Source organism: Macrosteles quadrilineatus, unplaced genomic scaffold (assembly GCF_028750875.1).
Source record: "Macrosteles quadrilineatus isolate MER2022 unplaced genomic scaffold, UCM_ALF_1.0 Scaffold_7__1_contigs__length_78375512, whole genome shotgun sequence".
Classification (NCBI taxonomy): domain Eukaryota; kingdom Metazoa; phylum Arthropoda; class Insecta; order Hemiptera; family Cicadellidae; genus Macrosteles; species Macrosteles quadrilineatus.
Genome location: NW_026542600.1, coordinates 72,654,057 through 72,679,771, shown reverse-complemented (window position 1 = coordinate 72,679,771; position 25,715 = coordinate 72,654,057). Strand labels below are relative to the sequence as shown.

The 25,715-nt window shown below is 34.9% G+C and overlaps 1 protein-coding gene across 1 annotated transcript; it reads left to right on the top strand.

The window, feature by feature from the left end:
• Positions 1 to 1,755: 1,755 nt before the first annotated feature.
• On the top strand, positions 1,756 to 23,882 carry LOC128998302 (thioredoxin reductase 1, cytoplasmic-like). Its single transcript, XM_054424381.1, has 12 exons — positions 1,756 to 2,181; positions 6,250 to 6,313; positions 7,489 to 7,709; positions 10,134 to 10,326; positions 10,715 to 10,854; positions 11,395 to 11,631; positions 12,824 to 12,958; positions 14,140 to 14,273; positions 15,118 to 15,244; positions 17,138 to 17,365; positions 17,985 to 18,119; positions 21,960 to 23,882. Exons 1-12 carry the CDS (start codon positions 1,951 to 1,953, stop codon positions 22,020 to 22,022), a joined length of 1,908 nt encoding a protein of 635 aa, XP_054280356.1. The 5' UTR covers positions 1,756 to 1,950; the 3' UTR covers positions 22,023 to 23,882.
• Positions 23,883 to 25,715: the final 1,833 nt, after the last annotated feature.

Sequence of the window (25,715 nt, the reverse complement as noted above, 5' to 3'; positions counted from 1 at the left end):
AATACAAAACTACTTCATTTAAATTCAATCAAGTCTTTTTATTTAGGTTGGTGAACACCGACATCACTTCGAAAACCACTTTTTGGGCTCAGGATTCAGAATAATAATATCTAAGCTAACTTTAAAGGTTTTGACGATAACAATGCCAACGTAACTTTTGCCGGTAACAATAGGCTGGGTTTGTGAATATTGAAATGGAATACTGAAATATAATTCAATGTACTATGTGCAAACTTCAATATTGGTCCTATATGAAAAATCAAAATCGAGTAGTTTATCAAGTATCGATCTTCTTTCAAAAGTAGTTCAATACATCATAAACAACTCGGTGAATCTGACCTATTTTATGTTTATTTTTCATTTTAATATCTTTTATCGGTAAGGACATATTTTGTATCCCATATCACTGGAAACGGAATACAAAACATAACCTTACCAATCATTACTAGCAATACTGTAAATGCTTAAGCCGACAACATAAGAGGTTCAATAATGAAATTATTGTCTACCATTTTTTGGTGAAGATTCAATGCTGCAATGGCACCCTGGCCAACGTTAGTGATCAATTCAGTCACATAATGGAACATTAGAACAAGAACACAACAGATCTTTATGCCTCAATCATACTCATACTGATTATTGTACACGCTTCATACAATTTTATAATAGCTCAAAGTCAATGTGATGGGCTTTGAAAAAAGATTGTACATTTTTTCCTGGCGAGTTCTTATCAACCATATAGATTTTGCCATATATATAACTTAGTAATTTATTGGACTGCCTCAATCATATTCATACAGATTATTCTACACATTGTATATTACTATTAGAATATCTCAAATTTGATGTGATGGGCTTAGGGCAAACATTGTGCACTTTTTCCTGACGCGAGATCCTATCAACCATATAGACTTGGCCTTATAGCTTCGTAATTTAAGGGACTGCCTCAATCATACTTATACTGATTATTGTACACGCTTTATATTACCATTTTAATTGCTTAAGGTTGAAGTGATGGGCTTAGGAAAAAGATTGTGTGACACGAGTTCGTATCAACCATATAGATTTTGCTATATAGCTTCGTCATTTACGGGAATGCCTCAATCATACTCATACTACTGATTATCCTGCACTCTGTATATTACTATTATAATAGCTCAAAGTTTATGTGATGGGCTTGGGAAAAAGATCGTGCGCTTTTTCCTGACACAAATTCCTATCAACCATATAGATTTTGCCTTATATTGCTTCGTAATTTTCGGGACTGCCTCAATCATCTTTATACTGAGTATTCTACAAATTACAAATTGTATATTACTATTAGAATAGCTCAAAGTTGATGTGATGGGCTTAGGAAAAAGATCATACACTTTTTTATGTTAGGAGTTTTAATTGATCGCGTGTTATTAAGCCATAGCTACGTATAATGTACAATACGGCCTCAAATATGCCTATTAAAATACGTCAATTAATTAGTTTTAACGTGTATACATACACGTTTAACAAGATAAAATTGACATTATATAAATGTAAAAACATCATTTCGCACCGTATTGTCATTGAATTGCGTTTCCGACATCCCTGCAAAACACGCTTGTGGCGTCCGCAGGCGTACCAACCCATATCTATTACAATCCGAAAAAGTGCCGCTAACTTCACGAATTACGACGGTCATAGGAGTAGGTTATGGTTAGGTCGTTAGGTCCTATACCAGCAGCCAGCACCAGCAGCAGCAGAGCACTCCTTTGAAAGAAAGTTGAAGAGTTGAAGTGAAGTTGAATTGAAACAGCTCCGGCTCCAGGACCAACGGCACACTTCTACAATTTTGTTCTTATTATCTAAAAAAATATGCCTTTCTTTCCGCAGCCATAACCTCATTTTCATGTAAAATTATATAATGAAAATTATTTATTTATTAGTATTAGTAAGCAGTGGCTGCTAAAAGCTGCTATGCAATGTGCTGTGTTACTTAGTAGAAATATAATTCTGTTCATTAGCACACTCAAAGTTGTTGCACCAAGGCCTAGTTCTAGTAGACTTGCAAGAAGATTTGGTTCGGGAAACTTAACATTTTCAGCCAAAATGGAAACAAACCTAGAGATAGAATCTGCTTTTAGGGGACTAATTGACACCAATAAGATTGTAATTTTCAGCAAAACTACATGTCCTTTTTGCAAAAAGGTAAGTATTTTTTCCTTCTTTTATGTAGGCCTACCGTGTGTGAATAAATAAATAGGCCTAGCCTACCTTGAACAATTTCTGAGCTGTAAACTAAGTACTTATGGAATTTTGTGGAGTTGGCCGTTTGAATGTCCAGGTTTCTCCAGTTCTCTTCTAATATGTTGTTGATGTTGGGCGTGAATTTTATGTGGTTCGTTTTGTATTAATTTATTATCAGGTTTATTGTACTGCAGTTTGCGGTGGTGGTAAAAATTTAGGACCCAGACCCCAGCTTAAAAACACTTCCCGAAGTGTGAAATTGTGTATAAAATGAATTTTTGGAGGATAATAATTGGGGGAAAAGCAATTCCAGTCCCAAATAATGACTGGAATTTTATTAAACCCACCCTAACCACAGTTCCTCCAAAACCTCAATATACACCAATTTTACGAAATTCCACACTTCAAGAATGTTGAATTCACTAAATCGACGTGAAGAATTCACAAGGAATAGCCTATACACTCGACTTATAATTTACTGCTCACTCAAAGATAACCAAAACCGGAACGCACGGAGAGCACCATGTCTTTGGTTTGCCAGTTTGCCGATAGCAAACCAGCAACTATCTTACAACGAAAATTAAAATCCCTTCGTCCAACGATTACCTACATAAAATTGATTCCCACATATTTATTTATTTATTTATTTTATTTTCAAATGCTACAAAACAGCACATGCCAATTACTTTGTAGCATTAATCAAATAACAGGAATGTTAACATGATATTACAATTAATAATAAACACAACTAGGGAAAAAATGTCCGTCTTCAATGATGACAGTTTCACTCAAAATATAAATAAAGAATATAAAATATAAATAAGAATATAAATAAGAATGACAATATAACATTTAAATATACAGTAACAAGAGAATTTATACTAACTAAAATAATACTGATGGTCATGAATCAAATATTTCACCAGGAATCACCCCGTTTCCTACATAATGTCAGAACGTTACTTTCCGACACAATTAGAATGAAAATTAATCACTAATTTGAGCTACCTTTGTCACTACTTCACTCTGAACTAACAGCATGGAGTCATGGATACAGTTCTAAACAGGGACGTAACTAGGCTATTCAGCACCCGGGGCAAACACCTATTTTGCCCCCCCCCCCCTTCTTAAAAGATGTGTGGTGTGTCCATCGGTATAATACATTAATACTATTTAGATCTTAAAATGCTTAACCTCAAGTTCAAAGTAGCCTACTAAGGCCTAGATATATGTGGTAAATAATTGAATTCAGTACGTTACGTATTTTCAAAGACAAATAGTTTATTTGGAAACAAAATCATTCACAAAAATAATATTGCTAGTAACACGCAAAGAAACAGCACCGCAACCACGTTTCGTGTCCTGAACCACTGATTACGAGTAGAATGAAGTATTTTTATTTATTTATTTATATTACATGCACGGCAAACGCCATTTTACAAGAGAGTTTATTTTACATTGATTGCCAACTGACATTGAGTATGAACTGATGTCAACTACACTAGTGCACAACATACACAGTTAGTCAAGGTCAGACATGTTGTATATCGATGGGTCAGACCAGCGATACCGTCAATGTGTTAGTGTTGTGTTTGTAGTATGTGTGTGTGTGTGCTGACTGGTGTGAGGAATGGGGAGCTGAGAGGTAGGTGGATGCCGAGAGGGGGGTGGAAGTGTTCTGACGCCGCGCCGGCACCGTCCTAGTGACTCATCGACGACAGAGAGACAACGCAGTATGCTCATCCTCATACTCTCTCCGTACAAGTTCATACGGACCGTTAACATGATTCGTAAACAGTATAATAACAGTCATATAGCATTCATCATGTCACTTTGTACTTTTAGACTTGTATAAAAATAAAAAATATAATGATTTTCTTTTGCAACACAAGATGGATTAAACATTTTTCAATAATTTTTGTTTGAAAAAATTTGTGCACAAGTTGGCGCTCCAAACAACTGTCGCCCAGGGCTCATGCCCCACATGCTCTAGTTACGTCCCTGGTTCTAAACAAACAAAAAAGAAACCGCCAGCCAATCAGATTAAGTTAGCCTACTGCACGAAAGAAACCATCAGCCAATCCGAAATCTACACAATTACATCATCTGTTAAATTGTTTCACCACAAACCACAAACTATAGCAGTTGCAGTGACAGGTCACTGTACCACAATTACCCCTAGAATTCCCTCAATTTAACCTGAATTCCCTCTGTATTTCCCGTAAAATCCCGGTTTCAATAGCAAAGTACAACATATTGCAACATATAGATCTCATCAACACTTACTTGTTGAGGAAAAAATAATTGTTGATTATGAAATTAAACCATTCTAAACTAACCAAACCAACCAAACTTGCTGTAGGCCTATGATTTCATGAGGAAAAAATAATTGTTGTTTATGAAATGAAACTGTTCTAAACTAACCAAACCAACCAAACTTGCTGAAGACCGAAGAACAATATCTAGAGAAAAGGTTGCATTTGACTTCGGGGTCAGTGGCTTCTACTGAGTCAAGAAACATTGAAGATGAGCTTTTTTCCACAATTGACATATGACCTGAAGAACTTCAAGTATGAGGGGGTACTGTTCAGCGTGATGGAATTGTGACACTGTTATTACTGTGAATTGTAATGGAAAATGTTTGCAATAAACCTCTAAATAACATTAGCTCACCATCACCAACAATGAACTTCAAACAAAGAATTGATTTAATCTGCATCTGCAATGATCAACCTCAATTTGCATTTCTTATCATCATCGTAATTTCCTAGCCTCTCCTAACCTCTTGTTCTCGTCTGAATCACTTCAGTAGACCTATTGGAACCAACGTTTTGTATCGTATATAAACAGCTGTTTGCTCTCCACATACCTTCCTCACCGCTAGAACTTGGACTAGCCCAAACCACTATTCCAACCACTAAAAGAACCTCAAATTCCTAATCTTTTATTTTGTATTTCGGACACTTAGGACTCTTTTTGTTAAACACTGTGTTTGCATTTTCGGATTCAGTCTGAAAAACAATATAAGAAGACATAAAAGGATTAAAATTTTAGTTGGTGAAACCCTGAATCACCTATTTAAAGTTAACTTTTGCCTCCTAATCTAACCTAGGCCCTATTCTAAAGGACCTAGTCAGTAACAAATCTGCATATAGGTTTAGCTATCTTCCTCACATTATACTTAGGCCTACTTGTACTAACACTTGGATACAATATCTCTTCAAAACTTGGCACTGCAACACTACTGTTAGCGAATTTCCCTATAGGGAAGTACGGTAGCTATTACCGTAGGTGGCACGATAAGACCTAGACCCGGGACCGATTTACTTTTTCATTTTGATGTCCCCAGAGGCCAAAAACACTATTCGTTCAAATTTTTATATATGTATATATATATAGACTTATATATATATATATATATACGTCCGTGAACGCGATAACTTGAGTAATTTTTGTCCGATTTTGATGAAATTTGGTTTAAAGGTGTAAAGCGGGATAAACTTGAATGAGTTCGCGAACCAGCATGATCGGACCATGGGAACGGGGCTTTACGGGGGGTTTTATGGGGTAAAAATTGGTTTTTCTCACTTTTGACCCTCAAAACACAAAATTTCCCAATTTCTCTTTAGACCTTTTTAAAGAGCTTAAAAAAACAAATAATTTAGTATATGAAAGTATTTTTGTTTGATTATTAGTAACGGAGAAAATTAAAAAAATTTTAAATTTAAAATTCCCATGTTATTCTTATGGAGAATATTGTCAAATGTTGTAGTTTGCTTGTTTATGAATATATTTTGATCAAACTTGGCAAATTTATTTATTTTCTACTAAGCTATCAATATTTTACTCAAAAACACACTTTATTAGTTTCCTTGTAGCAGCAAACCTAGGTACTCGTTAAACCTAATGTTATTAAAATATATTTAACTGAAAATCAATTCAGACAAATGGAAATTCGCTTAGTCGGCAGGTTTGCTGCGGCGGGGGTATTTTAAGTTTGTTCCTTTTATCCATGTGATTGTTTTTCAGGTCAAAAATATATTCAATCAATTGCAAGAAAACTACCATGCCCTGGAATTAGATAATTATCCAGGTAATAAATAATAAATATTCTCTAAACTCTTATTTAGATTAAGTTTTCTCATTGAGTCAATATAGACAATATATTTAAACACTTGGCTTTCAACATAAATAGGAATAGTTAATTATATTATAATTATTTAAATTGTATAGGTTTCTAAAGTTATCCCCCAGAGTATTTTTAAATTGATGGTAAGCAACTATAAAACCAAAATTTAAGCAACTATAACTTATTCAAATTTATTTTAAAAGCTAGTAGAAAGTCTATTGTGCCAAGCTCTAAGCAGTTTTAATGGGAAATGTGCAGGTCAATAAATCCTCCAGAGAAAACTGTAAGACAGAACTAATCCATAGGTCTATATTTTATATATTAAAAATTACAGGCGTTTAGCTAATTTTGAGATTTGAATGAGGCAAATTGGAAACTGTGCGTGCCAGATTGGACTCTTTCCCGTACATGTAAGCCTATGCTATCCTCAGAAAAATGTATTAATGCCTTAGGAATAGATTTGGCTTAACCTCAGATTTAATTTCTTAGCTTTAAATCACACAACTCAATTAATAACCAGGCAAAGATTGTTCATTCAAGTTGGATTGTGTAAAATTTGGTTAAATGTTCAGAAACACAAATCAAAATTAAAACTTTATAACAGACCTAGTTCAGAAGTTCAAATACAGTCACCCTAAGGGGTTTTGATTAAAGAAATTAATAGTATATTACGTTACTAGTCCTGAAAATAAGTGTTTACCGGAGGGATTACCATACGAGTCCGGTAAACACATTTTGGACGAGTTACGTACGATAGTTTACGCCATACTACTAAATCTGTACTAATCCTTATATATTTCCACCAACTAAAGGACTAAAAATCACTATAGTCATAACCTCTAAGAGAGGTTATGTTTTCTGTTTATAACCACTCACTGCCACCTAAATACAGTATAATCAGCTGATTGGTGTCCGGTAAAACTCATTGCAGCACAGTAGTACACAATGAAACCCCATTTGAATAGGCTGGCGGCAAACAGCTGTTTTCTGGACTAAATCCTTGCGTGGGAAGTTCGTCAAAATAATGTAGTGTGGCGTAAAAATCTTTTCTGACTGTAGTGGATATGTTGAAACCTTGATGTGTTTAGTTCTTATTAAGTCATACAAAATAATCAGTTAATAAAATGTGATTTTTGTAGCTGAGAAGACATCTCAGATGCAAGATGTTCTGAAAGATATGACTGGTCAAAGAACCGTACCAAATGTGTTTATCAACAAGCAGCATGTAGGAGGTTGTACTGATACAGAGCAAGCGCTGGCCGATGGTACACTTTTCGATAGACTCGAAGGAACATTCAATACTTACGACTATGACTACATTGTCATCGGAGGGGGATCTGGAGGATTAGCTTCTGCCAAGGTTTGTGATTTTTGTACAACGGAATCATAAGCTATGTTTCCATTCAATAAGTCCATTGTAGGATTTGTGCTGGAATAAGCCTTGAGTTTTGTTGAACAGTTGGCACTTGTGCTCATGTACATTTAAAGGAGTTTCATTGAACATTACCTAATGTATTGTAGAGATTGTAATCATCTTATTGCCATTCTGCATTTAGAATGATGCAATAGTTAGGTTTTTACAGACCGCAGGCTGTAAAGACAATATGTTTAGGAATGCTATAAATAATTTTACCTACGACTGTTTTTTAAAGTAGTCGTTTCAGTTCAGTTCTTAGAATTGAAAAGTTTTTCATTACAGCATTGTTTACTTTCATAACAGCATAGTTTTACTTGTGCTATACCTTAAGTTTACTGTTTCTTTTTACATTAAATATTGTAAATAGATTATAGTATTTGTATTGTACAGTAGGCCTATATGTTTAGATTTGTATAAACAGGTTAAGTGTAAGAGAGGGCCATGTGGCCCTAACTTTGCCTGATTGAATAAATCATTTTTCATTTCATAGTTAGTTTTACTCATAACAACACGGGTAACGGACCAATGAGGTTCAAGGATTGAGAGAGAAGAAGTAAAATTGTAATTATTTGAACTTCAACTAATCAGCTGTTCAGGCCAATTTAATTGTTGAGTGGTGCAATTAGTGTTTAAAACAATGTTTCGTTGCATCACTGTCAGTGGCAATGAGAGGTTATTATAAACAAAACATTACCTCTTTTAAGAAGTTATGAGTAGTGATTTTTAATAATTAAAACACTGTCGTAGGTAAAGTAGTGTACGCAACTCGCGTAAAGTACCGTAGGCTATTAGCAGCATGCAATAAGCCATTAGCACAATTAACACATTTTTTGTTAATTTTCCATTGAAAATAAAAGTTAAAATCTAATACAAAATAATGATAAATCAAAAACGGTACACAGAATAAATATCTCAGAGTAAAAAATAACAATTAGGCTAATAACAAATACTACTCCTAATTATTAAAATTAAATTAATTGTGTGTCACAAAATCGTGTTAAATCGTTTCTATTCCTCGGACGAAGCTGTGTTGTCAGGGACGGTAAAACAACTATTGTATTAGAGTATTTGTATCCAAGCCAATGATAAATTTTCACTGGATACTTGTTGTTCACAGTGTAGAAAAACACATTGTTAAAAAATTAATCTTGGTAACATGCATATGAATTAAGAAGTAATTGTAAAAGCACTTGGAATAACTATAATATAAAAAGAATAGCCATCCTATCTCCTCCACACTTTTAAATGTGTTGAAGAATTTATAAATCAGAAATTCTCTTAACTATTTACTAAGAGTAGACGGTAACCATTTCACCTTATCTCAATGACTCTTGAGATAAGTCCAAGAATTCTCAGAAAGTTTTAGTATTGACGATTTATTATTTATAAGATTTAATAATTTACATATTTAAACAATTAAAACTAATTATCAACTGATTTTAGTCATATTAATATCAACCTACTCCTTCTAACAGCTTCTGTTTACTAGCATTTTGTTGCATTTTATACGGTAAAAATGGGTTTTTTTCTAATTTTTTATCCTTAAAACACAAAATTTATCAATTTTTCTCCAGCCCTTTTTAAAGAGCTTAAAAAACAAATAATTTAGTGTTGTTTTATTAGGAAACAACACGCTTAGGTCACATGTTGGCCTGACTTGAAGACATGTGACAATCCCAGGTCTGTCTGTGTCCAACAGAGTAGAGGGTTAGTGAGTAGTCTGATCCATCCACTTGGTGTTCACACTACAGACTGGCCACCTGTGTGCGTAAAGCATTTTCCCTCCTCTCCCTAAAAAAATAAAAAAATCATGAATCATATTAATGATAATAAATATAATGTTTCATCTGAAGTCCTTATGTGTATATATTATAATGGCTACATTCATATCTTATGTTACCTCACTTTGGGTTAATAGTTTGCATGCAAACAAGAGAGTTTTTACTTCACAAAGAAGGAGGTGAGGTTAATTTGTTTTGATGTCCACAACTATTTTACAATATTTAAAGATAATATTTCCTCTGTAAGGCATATGCATACTGTCACTCAAAACAGCTTTGAATACCAAGGGGTAAAAATGTACAATTTCTTGCCTTTCGGTATGACAATTCGATCTCTTGTTAAAATTAGACATGTTTTACAAACCATTCTAACCCAGGCCTGCTTGCACAAACAATATTTTGTTACAGAATTATAGATTTCATTCCGATACATTGGTAGATTATTAAGTAGGCCTACATTCTAAGCCATTTTGATTGTTTTATGTTTCAATAATGATTCTGAACTATCCGTTAGTTTTTACTACAGTAAATCATTGAATTGAATTTACTCCCCACACAAACTGAAGTTGTCGCATGTGTCTCACAGGAAGCATCGTCGTACGGTCGCAAAGTGGCGTGTTGCGACCTAGTACTGCCTTCTCCCCAAGGGACTTCGTGGGGCTTGGGAGGAACTTGTGTCAATGTGGGCTGCATCCCCAAAAAACTTATGCACAAGGCAGCGCTCATGGGTGAAGATATTGAAGATTCTGCATACTTTGGCTGGACCACGGATAATAAAAGTTAGTTGGCTTTCTGTTTGCTAGAATTATTTTAATAATGTTTTAAATTGATGGGTTGTTTGTTTATCTATCCAAAAACATCAATACAATCGACATGCTAATAGTAAGAGTTTATTTCACACCTTTATATAACAATTAGTAAACACAAAAAAATAAAAACCAATATTGTAATAGTAACATAGAATGTCAAAAAAGAATTAAAGCTAGTATTTAGTGTGATACTGAGTTATCATTATCTAAATCACAAATATCACCCAAGTTTATTGACTTAACATTAGAGTCAACAAATTAAAAACATATTTGATAACTCTGCTTGAGACAAAATTATGCTTAATACGACACGATTCTCATAAATATGCTCTACTGAATCTAGCTGTATATTCTACAGGACATTCGTGGGAGGAGATGGTGACAAATATCCAAGACTACATTAAGTCTCTCAACTTTAAATATAGAACTGATTTGAAAAAAAAAGAAGTAACGTACTACAACGCATATGCCAAGTTCGTAGATAAGCATACACTTAATGTGAGTATCTTTTCTTAGTGTTTGTATAACTTAAGAACATTTTATTAGGGGGAAAAGAGTATTCATAATTAATATCTCTTGATAACTTCCATACTTGCTTTTTGTTACTTGTTATTCTCAGATTATTGAGATTTTATCTGGTACTATTTTTGTAATTTCTCCTCAGGCACTACAATTATAGTAGCCTGCATCAAACGTGTTAGGTAATCAGTGTCTTGGGTGGAGGTTGACGGTATTAGTGAGTTAAGTTATAACACACCTGTTTTAAATCTTTTTACATTAGTATAGAGGAGGAGGGCACAGATTTTCTTTTTCGGCTTTTATTTTGGTAAAAAATGGACTAATGCAACATATCGTGTTGAAATACATGCCCGGTAAAATACATAAAATGAAATAACCAAATAATTATCAATTATAGAGAAATAAAATAAAATTACAGTGTCATTGGGTTAACAGAAGGGCCACCGTAATCCACATGACTGTTTAATTAGATTGACTGGTTGTAAAAGAACTTTCTGTATCAAATGTTTTTATTTACAGCTGTACAACAAGGAAGGTAACTTTATGAAGACTATCACCGGTCAAAACTTCTTACTTGCCATGGGTTGCCGTCCGGTTTATCCTGACTTCCCCGGGGCTCGAGACCTCTGCATATCCTCGGACGATGTCTTCTCCTTGAAAGAGCCTCCAGGCAAGACACTCATCATAGGAGCGTCCTACATCGCATTGGAAACCGCAGGCTTCTTAGTAGGGCTTGGCTTCGACGTCACAGTCATGGTAACAATCAATCAATCAATTAATAAAGCACGTCATTGGCGCACAAAGCTTTAGCCGAGCACATTTCGAGAGTGGAAATGACTAATGCATCGGTAGGAAAAAATATTTAAACATGAAGGTTCAAGTTTGTATATTTGAATGGTGTCAAGTATGTATAACAGTATTTGTTAACGAAATAACATTTATAAATTATTTTTTTGTGGTCAGAATTCAATAAAATACACAACTATTGTAGAGGAAATGATTTTCTGATTACATGGATAGCAAGTACAAAATCTCATGAGTAAACTAATTAATCAACTAGTAATAGTAAACTAAATTATCATATATTATTTATGTTTTTGCTTGGAACTATCAATTCTTGTTTCCTCTTTTATGGATTTAGGCTGATGATTCAAAATCCTAATACCCCCGCCGCAGCAAACCTGCCGACTAAGCAAATTTTCATTTTCCTGAATTGATTTTCAATTAAATTTATTTAATTAACATTAGGTTTTATGAGTACCTAGGCTTGCTGCTACAGGAAGGGTAAAAAGTGTTTTTTTATTAAAATATTATTAACTTTGTATAAAATAAATAAATTTACCAAGTTTAATGTTGTTTTTTTGTAGCTTCGGAAAGTAAAACAGTGTATTGCCGAAACAATAAACAAACGTCTGTCTCCACATCCTAACGTTAAAAATATGCTTTAGTACTTTATTTGTCAGATCTAGGAAGCCAAAGCTGTCTTTGTCATTTCATTTTAATCTTGCCATTGAGGTATCCAAACCAAGCATTTTACTTCTTCAATTCTATTCTTCTCAGTTTTAACAACTTTAAATATCAGGTATGTTTTAAGACCAGTAGACCCCAAGAATTATAAAATAACTTGCTAGAGTAAAGATCATGCTTTGATTCTGCCATACTGTATGATTAAAATATAAATAATTCCAGCAAACTCATAAAAAGCTCAACTCTTCAAGTTTTCTTGAAAAGCTCGAGTCGAGCCGAATACTGAAATATGCATTCGAAAATACTCAACCACTTGAATACTCCAATACTTGAATACCTATTTAAAAGTATTCCATCAGCCACTTTTAACGCTTTAGCCAAATTCCTATATGAAACCCAATGTATATTTGCACAATGAATAACAACATTATTTAGTGTCACATTAAACATTTATAGAAATTAAATGTTAACCTTTGTTTAGGTGAGGTCTATTCTTTTGAGAGGATTTGACCAAGATATTGCCAATAAGATTGGTGAAACCTTGGAAGCCCACGGAGTAAAGTTTGTCCCTAAACATGTTCCTGAGTCAGTTACAAAAAATGGCGAGAATCTTCTGGTAAGAATAAACAAAAGAATTTTCCTTATTTTTATCTTTTCTATAATATAATTCTTAGTTCTTAATTTTTTTCTTTAATAATTTCAACATTCTTATTTCATAAAGCTCATTGTTTTATCTATAATACTGTACATTAAAACTGTTTTGAATCCATGGATAATTATTCATTTGAGTTATCAAAAATTTGTTTTAAAGTTTTTCATTGTACGAAAATTAATTAAAACTAATGAACATCAAATACGTTCAAAAATCAAAACGCTGTATGGATGAAACCGGGGGAAGAGTACATCATTGACATTTTTTGTATAGCTTTTGGTGCTCTCCCTATAAACTGAATTGATCATAGATTTTCAAATGACACTGCAGTAAAAATTTATTTTCATAACCTTAGTCATGCTGAATGCTATTTATCAGTCAAATGGGCTATAATTTTACTCACATGATGTTGACTTTATTCAGTGAGGTATTTCATCATGATCATAGCTAGGCCTACTAGACTACTTGTTTTTATTTTGTCAGGAATATTTTTGCTTTTTTCAAGAAGCATGTATCTTTTTATTGTTTGGTTTCTACTCTTGTAGGTTGTGTCAGTTCAAAATATATTTCAAAACTTCTTGCCAAAAACTAATATGCTTGTAATTGAACAAAAATAAGATTCCCTCTACTTTGGCAAGCTCAGAACCAGATTCTTGTCAGAACTAAAGAAAACCTAACCATTAAAAGATGCACACAAAAATCTTATGGCTATGACAAAAGCTGTGCAAGTGATTTACCTAAATCAAATGCAGGTCCAAACCGTCTGAAGTCTGGATCCAAACCAATCACATGCGAACATTTATAATCAGTAGTAATTTCTTATGCTTAAAAGTGTGATCACATTTTTGCAGTAATAAGAATTTAAGAGAAACCATGGCTCTTTTGATAATTGTAAACTAAGTTGACTATTTCGCTGGTAATATTTTAAAGGAAAGCCAGTTGGCTAGTAAGGAAGTATCACTCCAGTTTTGAACTTAAACGGACATTTCTCTTCAACCTAATCTCTGAAGAAGCACTAAATCAGGGCGAATGTTTTCTATTCTTTTATCTTTTAGCCCCTGTACTCTAATTTTCCCAGCTGAACTAGCCTAAATTCCTTTGCGAAAGATTCCCTATTTCACTGGTAACACTTATTATGTTTGAAGGTAAGAGCCAAAAGTCTCTCAGATGGGTCTGAGTACATTGACACATTTAAAACGGTTTTCTTGGCCATTGGAAGAGAGCCATGCACAACAGGCATAGGACTTGAAAACCTTAATGTCAAGTTTCAAGAAAGTAGGTAAGTATCATCCCTTTTCCTGGAGGTATTGATTTAGTTTATAGCTTCCTGTTAGTTAACAATCTTAAGTTTAACTATGTGTGTTAATGTTTTGGTAGTCAGTAGAGGTTGTGAACTATTCTTAAGAAATTCAATTTCAAATGAAACTCAACAAAAGCTTCTTAATCAGAAATCAAATAATAACCATGTATACTTCTTTTATGGAAATCCCACAAACTTTGTGTGTGTGTTATTTTTTTTCTTATGGTTAACATTTGTCATTCCTCATATTAATGTAACTCTTTTTGTATGGTTCTACAGTTTGGTACTAACAATCATGGTGGATCATGTTTTTAAGTTATTGTAATTCATATTTAGGTTCACCAACATTTACTTTAAATAACATTTTGAATTTATAACAAGTAATGGATACTGTTACTATAATCGTAATCAATCCATAACAAACTACAATCCTGAAATGAGAGTTTTAAAATCTGCAATGATGAAATAAAATATTGAAAGGTATTTTTTTTAATTATTTCACTAAATAAAATTCTATGATGTACAATGTATTTTTCTTAGTGTTGTGATTTAAAAATGAAATAAAACAATGAGAAAATACTTGTATTACCAATGTAATGCATTTATTCATACAACAGAGTTATACCATTTGTGTCTAAACTAGAGGTATGTGTATATCCAAAAAATCGGGTTGGATTTGGTTCAAATTTCATATCCGACACTATCCCTTAAATATCCGACTTTGTTTTAGACAGACAAATCTTCATAAATGCTACCAATGCCATTACCTATTTATATCCATCTGTATTACTCTATAATAATGCTACTGATTTATGTTTCACAGCACCAGAATTGAAGTGAACGAATTTAGTCAAACCAGTGTGAGGAACATTTTTGCTGTCGGTGATGTTGTTGAAGAGAAACTTCAGCTGACTCCAGTGGCCATACAAGCTGGGAAACTGTTGGCTAAGGTAAGGGTTATTGCTTGTAGTGAAGCAACTTTATTGTAGCACATTGTGAGGTGTTAATTTCGAGGGGGGTAAAGTCTACACCTTGTAAGCCTCGGATCTGCTACAAGTTGGGTGTGTCCAGGGTTCAATTTATTTTGTTAATAGGCTGGGCTCAGACCATAGGATTTTATCATTCACTCAATCAATCAATGGCATCATCATTGCCCAAATTAAAGCCAAGTACCTGGGGAAAATAATTAGTTTACTCTGAAAGCAGTCTTAGTATTTCAGATACATTAAACCATTCCCAAACTCCACGCTGCACGCCTTTACTACTTCCTTCACTACTTGCTACGTTGTGGACCTGTTTTCCTCCCTTCCCATAGCATTTTAGGATTGCAGATTCATTAATGTAATTGCCACAGACAGTTCCCACTCTCTGAACTGCTAGCCTTACTACTTCCTTCACCATTTCCCAAGTCATGGACCTGTTTCCTTCCCTTTTCATAGCATTTAGGTATTACAGATACATTAATCTAACTGCAACAAACGGTTCCCCCACTCTGCGATGCCGGCCTTTACTACTTCCTTTACCACTACCTACGTCGTGGGCCAGTTTCCTTCCCTTCTATTAGCTCCTTTTAAAATGTATTCTTTCCCTCAAAACCGGTTACAGTTTTTTTACACACAATGTCTAGTTTTTACCCGCTCTCCTAATTATAAATTTAACAGTTTACAACATTGCAATAGTTTGAATTTTTGTTGCCTTTTCTATCGGCCCTAATGACTTCATTGGGATTTTCATCATCTCGGAACTCAATCACCCGTCTAATTAAATCTCTCTCCCCACTTTGCATGGCCAAACCACGTTTTCATATAGAAAACGCAGCTTTAGTTTTTCCATAGCGGCCAGCAACGTACAAATCAAAACGAAAATAACTGTACGAAAATACGAGACCGCGTTGAAGCAAATGATTCGACCATCCACTCACCCAAACAAAGATATGAGTTATGATGTTTACAACAGATGTTTACAGATACATACAGCATGTGCCAAGGGCCCGAAGCCAGGTTCCCTCATGCTTAGCGCCTGCAAATAGTGAGCGATTACCTCCAAACACTGTCATTGGCCCTGGCTCAAGGGACTTCTTAACTCTCGCGGACAGTATAATTTTTAATCGAGAGCATCTACCACAATCACAACACTGTCGTCAACAGGTCCTGCGTTCATAGCTTGATTGTCAACATGACCCACATTCGCGATGCCATCTTAAACATTTCCTGCAATCACAGAGACATGGTTATCGCCTCCTAGGTTCGTTAACATCTCTCGCAACGCCGTAGACATAGTCATCGTCATCAGCCATACCGGCAATATGTCCTGCGATCGCGGAAAATGCCGTCATTGTCCGTTCTAACGCGTCAAAATTGCCGACAATCAGATCAAATCCTGTCCCGAGAAAATGTTGAAAATCCCGTCCCGATGATCGGGAAATTTTTTTTTATAATTTCTTAAACATTCTTTACCTGTCCATCGCTAATATGCAGTGCAGTGACCTGAATTGTTATCAACCTTTTAACTTAGCAATACTGCTTGGTTCTTGGTTCATCCTCCATTATTCTTTTCTCCCGCCGCTTGACAAAACTGTTGGGGATCTGTGGGTCCCTGCAATATTTGGGTCGGGGGTTGACCCATGGCATTGGTTAGGGTCAGAAATATTGTTGGGTCATTTATAACAGGCGTGCAAACAACTAATTTTCCAGTCAACTGAGCTGAATTTTTATTCTCACAATCACAGAAAGAGTCTACAAAGAACGAGGGATTGCAAATTTACAATTTTGCTGTGGTCGTTTGATACAATGAACCTCAAAAGATCTTCAGGCCCTATAATGTAGTACAATGACTGTTCACAGAGGCTGTATGGTAAAGGCAAGGCTCTTTTTGACTATAACCATGTGCCCACCACGGTGTTCACTCCATTGGAGTACGGCTGTGTCGGGTACTCTGAAGAAGATGCAATGAAGAAGTTCCCAGACCAAATTGAGGTTTACCACCTGCACTTCCAACCTCTAGAGTGGGATCTGAACAAACGAAACAAGAACAAATCCTACGGAAAACTCATCTGTCTGAAAAGTGAACAGGTTAGTGTGAAAGTCATTCAATAACAATAGCATCTGCACACAAAATAAGTACAATAGACTTTTGAAAATTCGAGCTAATGGACATCCAATCTGAACTAAAAGATCTGAATTTCTAAAGTCAGTCTTTAAGATCGGTGTTAACTGTTAAGCAGCAAGCAAAAGGTCATTCTGTTGCAACACTGCTGCATTCTACAACATACGTACAACAAACTACAGTTCTTGTTATTAGTACTCTAGTGTACGATTATGCACATTATACGGTACCAATACCTAAACATACTGCAGGAAAAATGGCAATTTTTAATACGTGCGATGCAGGTTTAAAGCAGTACTTCCAAATAACAATAACAACTGTTTGTATCTGATAGCAAAACAAGAAACTGGAAACCATTTTAGGGGCTAATTTTTAAAGGTTAATAATGTACAAAATTTATATTTTGTTAATCATACAGCTTAAAGAATGGTACAGTATAACAAGAAATATTGTTCATCTCGAGGACCAAAAGTGTATTTTCAACTCTCTTTTAATTTTCCTACCTTAGCGTTGCCTCAGTGTTAAACTTGAGTTTGTGTCAACCTAACCTAACATGGACCTACTTAAGTCCCCGTCTTATTACAGGAACGAGTGGTTGGTTTCCACTACCTTGGGCCCAATGCTGGAGAAATCACTCAAGGTTTTGCCCTTGCACTCAAACTGGGAGCCAAGAAGGACGACTTTAATAATCTGATCGGGATCCACCCTACTTGCGCTGAGGTAAATCGCACATTAACTGTGCAATGTTTAATCAGACAAATCAATTTAGGTATAGTAGGCTAGGTTATAAAAAAATCTTTCTTAGGCCAACTCTATAACTCTATTTTTGTCTTGGTCTTTAAAATACTTCTAGAAATAAAGGCTTTCATTTGAGATATTGATAGTTTTAATCAGTTATGTTCAAGATACTGTATCGCTCAATCAGAAAACACAAATTTGATTATATCTTGGATATGTAATTTAGTTTTAGATATACAGGGTGATTGATATAAGTGTGCCAGCTGTTTTACTCAAAAACTATAAGAGATATAAAAAAAAAATAAATGGTAAGTGCCTTGGATTTTGTATTTTATAAATTGTAGTCAAGTCAAAAGTATTACACGAGTCCAATCATTGTTGAAAGGTTATAACTGTCTTATTTATATTAACATACAATTATTTGAAAAAATAAAGCGTAATAGTGTAATAGATATGCTGATTATCTTCAACATTTTTAACCTTAATAATAGCATTTTAAGGTACTAAATTTTTAAGGGGGTAAAAACATACTGTGAGTAAAACACCAGAACTTACCCATTAAAACCCATAGTAGCCTACACATAGGTCTATGTGTTAGTAATAACTTGGACTGTGTGCAATAGAACGTAGGCCTAGTTTCAATCACAATGTAGAACAAACACACACTCACACAATTTATTTATTAATAATAACACTCTAAAGCATCAAACTGATCAGATTGTTTCACACTTCGACAGGATCAATACTATTTGACAAATAAATATATAACGCCAACGACGACATAAAAAAACCTCAAGACTGGTGTTTGTGACAGACGACGGACCAATAGGAAAATTCCCGATCAGCTGTTGGCTTGTATTTTAATTCGCGCAAGAGTGTGTAAGCCTCAAACGAACTGTAATCGTAACTTGACCAAGGAAGAGATTCTTTAGTTTTTTGACTTCCGATTTACGCATCTTCTAAAACCTTTTCACGGATGATTTATTTTGAAGGTTAGTTATAATAGTTAATCTTATTTGCACCTTTTATGTTCATTTTTGTTAAACTCACACATTTTTGTCCTACGACTATTCTCATTTAAGAATTTAATTTTGAATTTCCAAATTTAATAACGTGAATTTTGTCTACTTTTTTCTATACACGCCAGTTTCTGCCTGCCAGTGACTAGCAGTTGCTATAGTTAAGCTTTTTTGAAATTAACCCATTAAAAGAACAACCCGCCCGTTTACCTGAGCATCTGCAGGTTTTCCTGAGCGCTTATAGAGCTCTGAAACTTCTATTAAAATTAACACCCCCGCCGCAGCAAACCTGCAGACTAAGCGAATTTCCATCTGCCTGAATTGATTTTCAATTAAATATATTTAATTAACATTAGGTTTTATGAGTACCTAGGCTTGCTGCTACAGGGAGGGTAAAAAAGTGTGTTTTTTAGTAAAATATTAATAACTTAGTATAAAATAAATCAATTTACCAAGTTTGATCAAAATATACCCATAAACAAGCAAACTACAACATTTTACAACATTCTCCATAAGAATAACATAGGAATTTTATAATAACAATTTTTTGAATTTTCTCCGTAAGCAATAATTGATATACACTTTGATATACTAAATTATTTGTTTTTTTAAGCTCTTTAAAAAGGTCTGGAGAGATATTGGGAAATTTTGTATTTAGAGGGTCAAAAATTAGAAAAACCAATCTTTACCCCTTAAAACCCCCCGTAAAACCCTGTTCCCATGATCCGATCATGCTGGTTCACGAACTCATTCAAGATTATCCCGCCTTACACCTTCAAACCAAATTTCATCAAAATTGGACATAAATTACACAAGTTATCGTGTTTATGGACACATATATAAACCTATATGTATATATATATATATATATATAAATTTGAACGAATGGTGTTATTGGCCTCTGAGGACATCAAAATGAAAAAATAAATCGGTCCCAGTCCTAATTAACCTAGTACCTAATTTTTTTAAGTAGAAAATTCTGCGTCCTTTTGCCTAGTGGTAAATCTGGCACTGGTGCTACATCAAAGCCGTGAGCCAGCCCCTGTATTCTATAGCCCCGGTACTCACCAAACTGAAATATGACAATAAACATATTGTAATGTAATACATAGACAATAAAAAATAACACCTGATAAATACCTAAACAATAAAGATTTTATTTATTTTTATGTGTCCTGTTAAGTACTTAACACATTCATTGCGGTTGCAAAATGGCCAGCCGCTTCCGGGAGCGGGAGCAGCCAATGCGCTGCGTGGATGAGTGCGCGAGAATGTTTAAATTTAGTTTCACCCAATAGGAGAGACATATTATTAGGGATGGACGGGTCCCGAAATTTCGGGAATTTTTCGGGAAAAAAATATTCCCGATTATCGGGACGGGATTACATTTGATTCGGGAATATTTCGGGACGGGATTTGGTCCGATCGTCGGCGATTTTGCCGCTTCGCGAGTGCCGATGACGCCGCTATTGCGAGCGATAGGTCCGCGAACGCAGGAGACGAAGTCATTTCGACGATCGCGCCGTGACCGCGGAGTCCTACCGACGATCGCGCCGTGACCGCGAGTCATACCGACGATCGCGCCGTGACCGCGAGTCATACCGACGATCGCGCCATGACAGCGGAGTCCTACCGACGATCGCGCCGTGACCGCGGAGTCCTACCGACGATCGCGCCGTGACCGCGGAGTCATACCGACGATCACGACGTGACCGTGGAGTCCTACCGACGATCGCGCCGTGACCGCGAGTCATACCGGCGATCACCCCGTGACCGCGGAGTCATACCGACGATCACGACGTGACCGTGGAGTCATACCGACGATCGCAACGTGACCGCGAGTCATAACGAAGATTGCGCTGTGACCGTGATTATTGGACCAACGATTGCACCGTAACCGCGAGTCATACCGACGATCGCGCCGTGACCGCGGAGTCATGCCGACGATCGCGCCGTGACCGTGGGTCATACTGTCGATCAGGCCGTGACCGCGAGTCATACCGACGATCGCGCCGTGACCGTGAGTCACAAGTTTCTATAGGTACCTGTATATTGTTACCCATTTTTTTGGTTTTTATAGATCAGTACCACAATCGGTAAAAATTGATTTTGTATGTCTTTTTTTGGTAACTGCAATACTCAAGACTTTCTTTTTATGCACAGAAAAAATCCCGTCCCGTCCCGTCCCGAAAATCGGGAAGGAAATAAAATTCCCGTCCCGTCCCGTCCCGAACTAAAAATTCAATCCCGTCCATCCCTACATATTATAGAATGTACTGCGTTTCAATTGTTGTGGACAGAGTTTACAAGAACCAGACAGATAGCAGCACCAAACAAAACTGCTAGCAGGTCCTCAGTATTGCCAAATAGAGGGAAAAAGCAGGGGAAAATCCCAGTGACACCATAAAAAACATATCGCAAAAAGGCGTCAAGCACAATTTCGAGGTTAGGTTCCTTTCACAATCTTTCACTACAGTAATTATTTTCATTATTCTATTCCATTTCACTAAATCGAAGCCAAAACCCCACACCACTCTTAATGTGGAACAGCCCCCTTCCCTCCACCAATAAAATAGTCGGATCTAAAAACTAATTATACTGGATTGATGTATAAAACTGGCACAATAAGCGGACACAACGGTCTCCGTGCGAGGCTGAGCTGACACTGAATCAAGGTTGTTGTTATGGGAGGAGGACAACATTTCCCGTGCTAAGCTGTTTTACAACGATCCAAAATATTAACAAGAGAAACAAGTTCAAAAATAAATGTTTCACTTCTTAAACTTACTGTTGTTTTTTACAGATCTTCACAACAATGACGATTACCAAAGCTTCAGGCAAACCTGCTGAAGCTGGTGGCTGCTGAGGTTAAAGTTAGCTGCTGGAATCACTCAAGAAATTCCAGTGGCAGCTGCCATCTAACGGCTCCACGCAACTGAATGAATGGCGACTTGTAAAATCAGAGAAGAGAGCTTGTTTAGTAATTTAATGTTTTTTCACAGTATTTTTAGAAATAGTTTAATAATTTGTAAACTCAGTAAATCTGAGATAAATCCCCTGACAAGTTAAACCCATCCTGTTAAATATAATATGACTACCAACAATGATTACTTCCAATGATAGTTAAACAGGTATTTAAAAAGCAACTTAAAACTTGAGTAATTTTTAATTTCCTCAGTAATCTAGCTGTTCTGACCCTTTGTAAAAATAAATTATGGGCTCAATTGATTTTTCTAAAATGTTAACTTTAACTGAAGATAACTAAAAACCCCAAAGCTAAAAGAAACTCTTCCAGGCTCTCTAAATTTGCATATTAAGTACTTATGACAAAGTATATTTTCATTTTGTGTGATATATGTCGCCATTCTAATGATCTAATGCTACAGAATAATGAAGTATGATGGTTTTGGTGGGAAAGTCTCACAACTACCCCATTACCTGATGTTTGTCATTATTCACCTTTAAGCAATAATGATCAATGTTTGTAGTCTCTCTTGTTGCCTTAGGTACTATTACTATTGTGTTTGTATTAGTGAAATAGTTTGTTAGTCAAAGAATAGCTTATTTTTCTCTGGTGTTTGTGAAAAAAGTGATAAAAGAGACTAAAGTGACTGTGATTGAACCTCACTGCACGATATGGTGCATCCTTATTTTTCTATCAGTGCATAAAGTGTAAGAGTGTGATATTGTTATAACCAAGCGAATGTATACTATTTGTTGGAGGCTTTTTGAAGGCTATCTGAATAGTGTTGTTGATGCAAGTATTATTGATACAGTGATTTTGCTACAATTCCAATTTTGCAGAAAATTATGAGTTATGCCAAACAGTGTAAGGTTATTATAGATTATGCACCAAAGATAAAGAAAGAACTGGTATTACTGTATTAGCTGGTATTTAGTCCTTTTCCCCTCCACGTGGTATTGACATAATATTTTGGTAGGTTATTAATTTATTACCAACCTACTTGTTTTTCATATTTTTGTCATAATGAATGTGTAGTGTGCTGATGTTTTTTTACTGTTCAGTTGTCTCATTTATCAATGCTAGGTGCATTTAAAGCAAAAGAGAAATATAAGACTCCTCACTAATCAGTTGACACACGTTTACACAAGCAAAAATAAATAAAAATATGCCCATCATCAAAAACCAAACATCACCTTGTATGTTCAGTAGGTATACGAAGCATCTCAACTAACCTTTGCTGTATAAGCAAGTAGGTAAAGTCTGAAATAGTGTGTGTTTTTTTAATAATGACTATTTTTAACGAAAAGGTGCACCTTATTTTGTATTTGTTTTTTCTATTGAATTGCAATTTTACACATTTAACTGAGTGAAATTCAAAAAAAGATCAAACTTTAAGTCTTAACTTTTAACTTTTATTTAAGTCTTGTTAGCAATTTAAACTATGTTTGAAGATCTTTTATTTCTAACTTTCTGTTAGTTAGTTGAAGGCAAATCTAATGTTCACGTTACTATCGCTCAAAGATGTATCAGGGTTATAAATAACCTATTATTTTGTATAACCTATGTGAATTATAATAGCAACAAGTGGTGAACACGTACCATCAGCCTTTGATGGGCATGATGACAAATTATACGACATTCTAAGGGAAATTGTTATCTATGTAAGGTTTTGTAGGAGTAAGAAAATGTTATACAATCATGTTACCAGCTTTCATGTGAACTAGTTTTGGTTGTGGGTTGTTTTATGAAAATACATTATCAAAGAAAGACATATTTTGTTATTTACCTATAATTATAGTTACTTTGATTAGTGAATGATTCAAAATTCAATGGCTCTCTTATAATGCTAAATCAAACCAACTTACTAATTTAATGCCATTCAATAATAATATCAATATGTTTGTCATATGTACAAAATCACTTAAAAAAAACACTCATCATTATAGTTATTTTGTGTGGAGATATAGAATCAAATTGATTTGCTTTTATGTATTTGATCCATTTTAAACCAAATTTTTACTGCAGTAGAGGTTGTACCATTTCGTTAAGACTTAAGAGAACTATGAAATACACAATTCTAATCAAAATCAGGCAAGTAATTTTTTTAATAAGATTTTTCCACTACAGTAAAACCCCGTTTAACCGAAATATGGGGGTCGGTGCCGTTTCGGATAACCCATTTTTTTTCGGTCATTTAATGTTCTTTCGGTACTGAAAGATCTACAAAAGTCATGTTTTTACTTTTTAATGATATTTTTAGTACATGCTTTCATCTTAAAATCTAAAAATGTACACACAGATTTATTTCTTAAAATAATCGACAGATTTCTTCTTAACTTTGTCTTCACAACAGTCTTTGGCAGTTTTGTCTCTCCATCTCTTGATTGGCAGAACATCGGCAGGCGTTGAGTCATTTGTTGTTATCCATTTAAGGTTCCCCTGAACCCAAAAATGTGGTTTTTTAAGTGATGTCTGTGTGGACGTGTACAGAGCTACAGACCACACCTGGGGTTCGATTTTGATTACATTTTGTATGTAGGTACCTATGGTATCTCCAAGTGTTTATTTTTTAAATATTGATTTTTAATGGTGATTTTCCTATAGAAACCCATAAAATAACAAAATAATTGAATTTTCTCAAAAAGGTCTTGAACGATTTTGATAAAAATTTTACCTGCAACCGTTTTTAACTAGCCCTTTGAATTCAGTTCTTAGAATTAAAAGGTTCACTTTTCAAGCTTGTTTTTTTTTACTTTACAAACACTAGTAGCGGACCAATGAGATTCAAGGATTGAGGGACAAGAAGTAAAATCGTAATGCTTCGAATGTCAATTTATCAGCTGTTAAGACCAATTTAATTATTGGTAATGAGTTGTGCAATGAGTGGTTGGTACAATGAGTAGTTGCATCAATATCAGTTTCAATGAGAGGTTATATACAAAATCATAACCTCTCTTTGAAGTTGTGAGTAGTGATTCTTAGTAACAAATAAGGTCATTGGTGAAGTACAAACTTGCGTAAATAGACTTAAAAAAATCGCGTAAATAGAACTGGCTCCAGGGTGTCCACATTCTGGAAAGTCAGGGATAGTCATGGAAAGTCATGGAAAAAAATTATGGTCATTGAAAGTCATGGAAATAGGCAAAAAGTCATGGAAAGTCATGGAAATCCCCAATGATGGATGGATTTCAGGGGACCTTTCAATGCTCTAGTCGGCCGTAACCGCGACTATTGTAGCATTTTTCCGAATTTTTCACAAATGTACGACAATTTCAATTTATACAGTTGTCTTAGTTTATAGGTTTTGAGTTTGTATTAGTTCATTGTTGTACCTATTGTACTCCATTGTTATCTGTTAATACATATTTCAATATTTTCTGTGAAATAACTTGTCTAGGCAGTATTATTCGTGTGTGTACGGTAAATTATAATTTTTGAGTTAAGTTCGTGAGTCATGGAAATCAATGGTTAATGGTCATGGATAGTCATGGAAAGTCAGGGAAATTGATGACAAAGTTTCTGTGGACACCCTGTGGCTCTAAACAAGGTGATATAACGCTCCTCGCTGTAAAAGTCATGGTTCAAAAGCTGCAA

What these genes read in the sequence shown, in the direction of transcription:
- LOC128998302 (XM_054424381.1), top strand. Translation starts at nt 1,951, where the DNA reads ATGCAATGTGCTGTGTTACTTAGTAGAAATATAATTCTGTTCATTAGC. An exon ending in CTGGACCACGGATAATAAAA is followed by an intron (nt 10,327 to 10,714) that starts GTTAGTTGGCTT and finishes TATATTCTACAG; the next exon opens with GACATTCGTGGGAGGAGATG. An exon ending in CTGGGAAACTGTTGGCTAAG is followed by an intron (nt 15,245 to 17,137) that starts GTAAGGGTTATT and finishes GACTGTTCACAG; the next exon opens with AGGCTGTATGGTAAAGGCAA.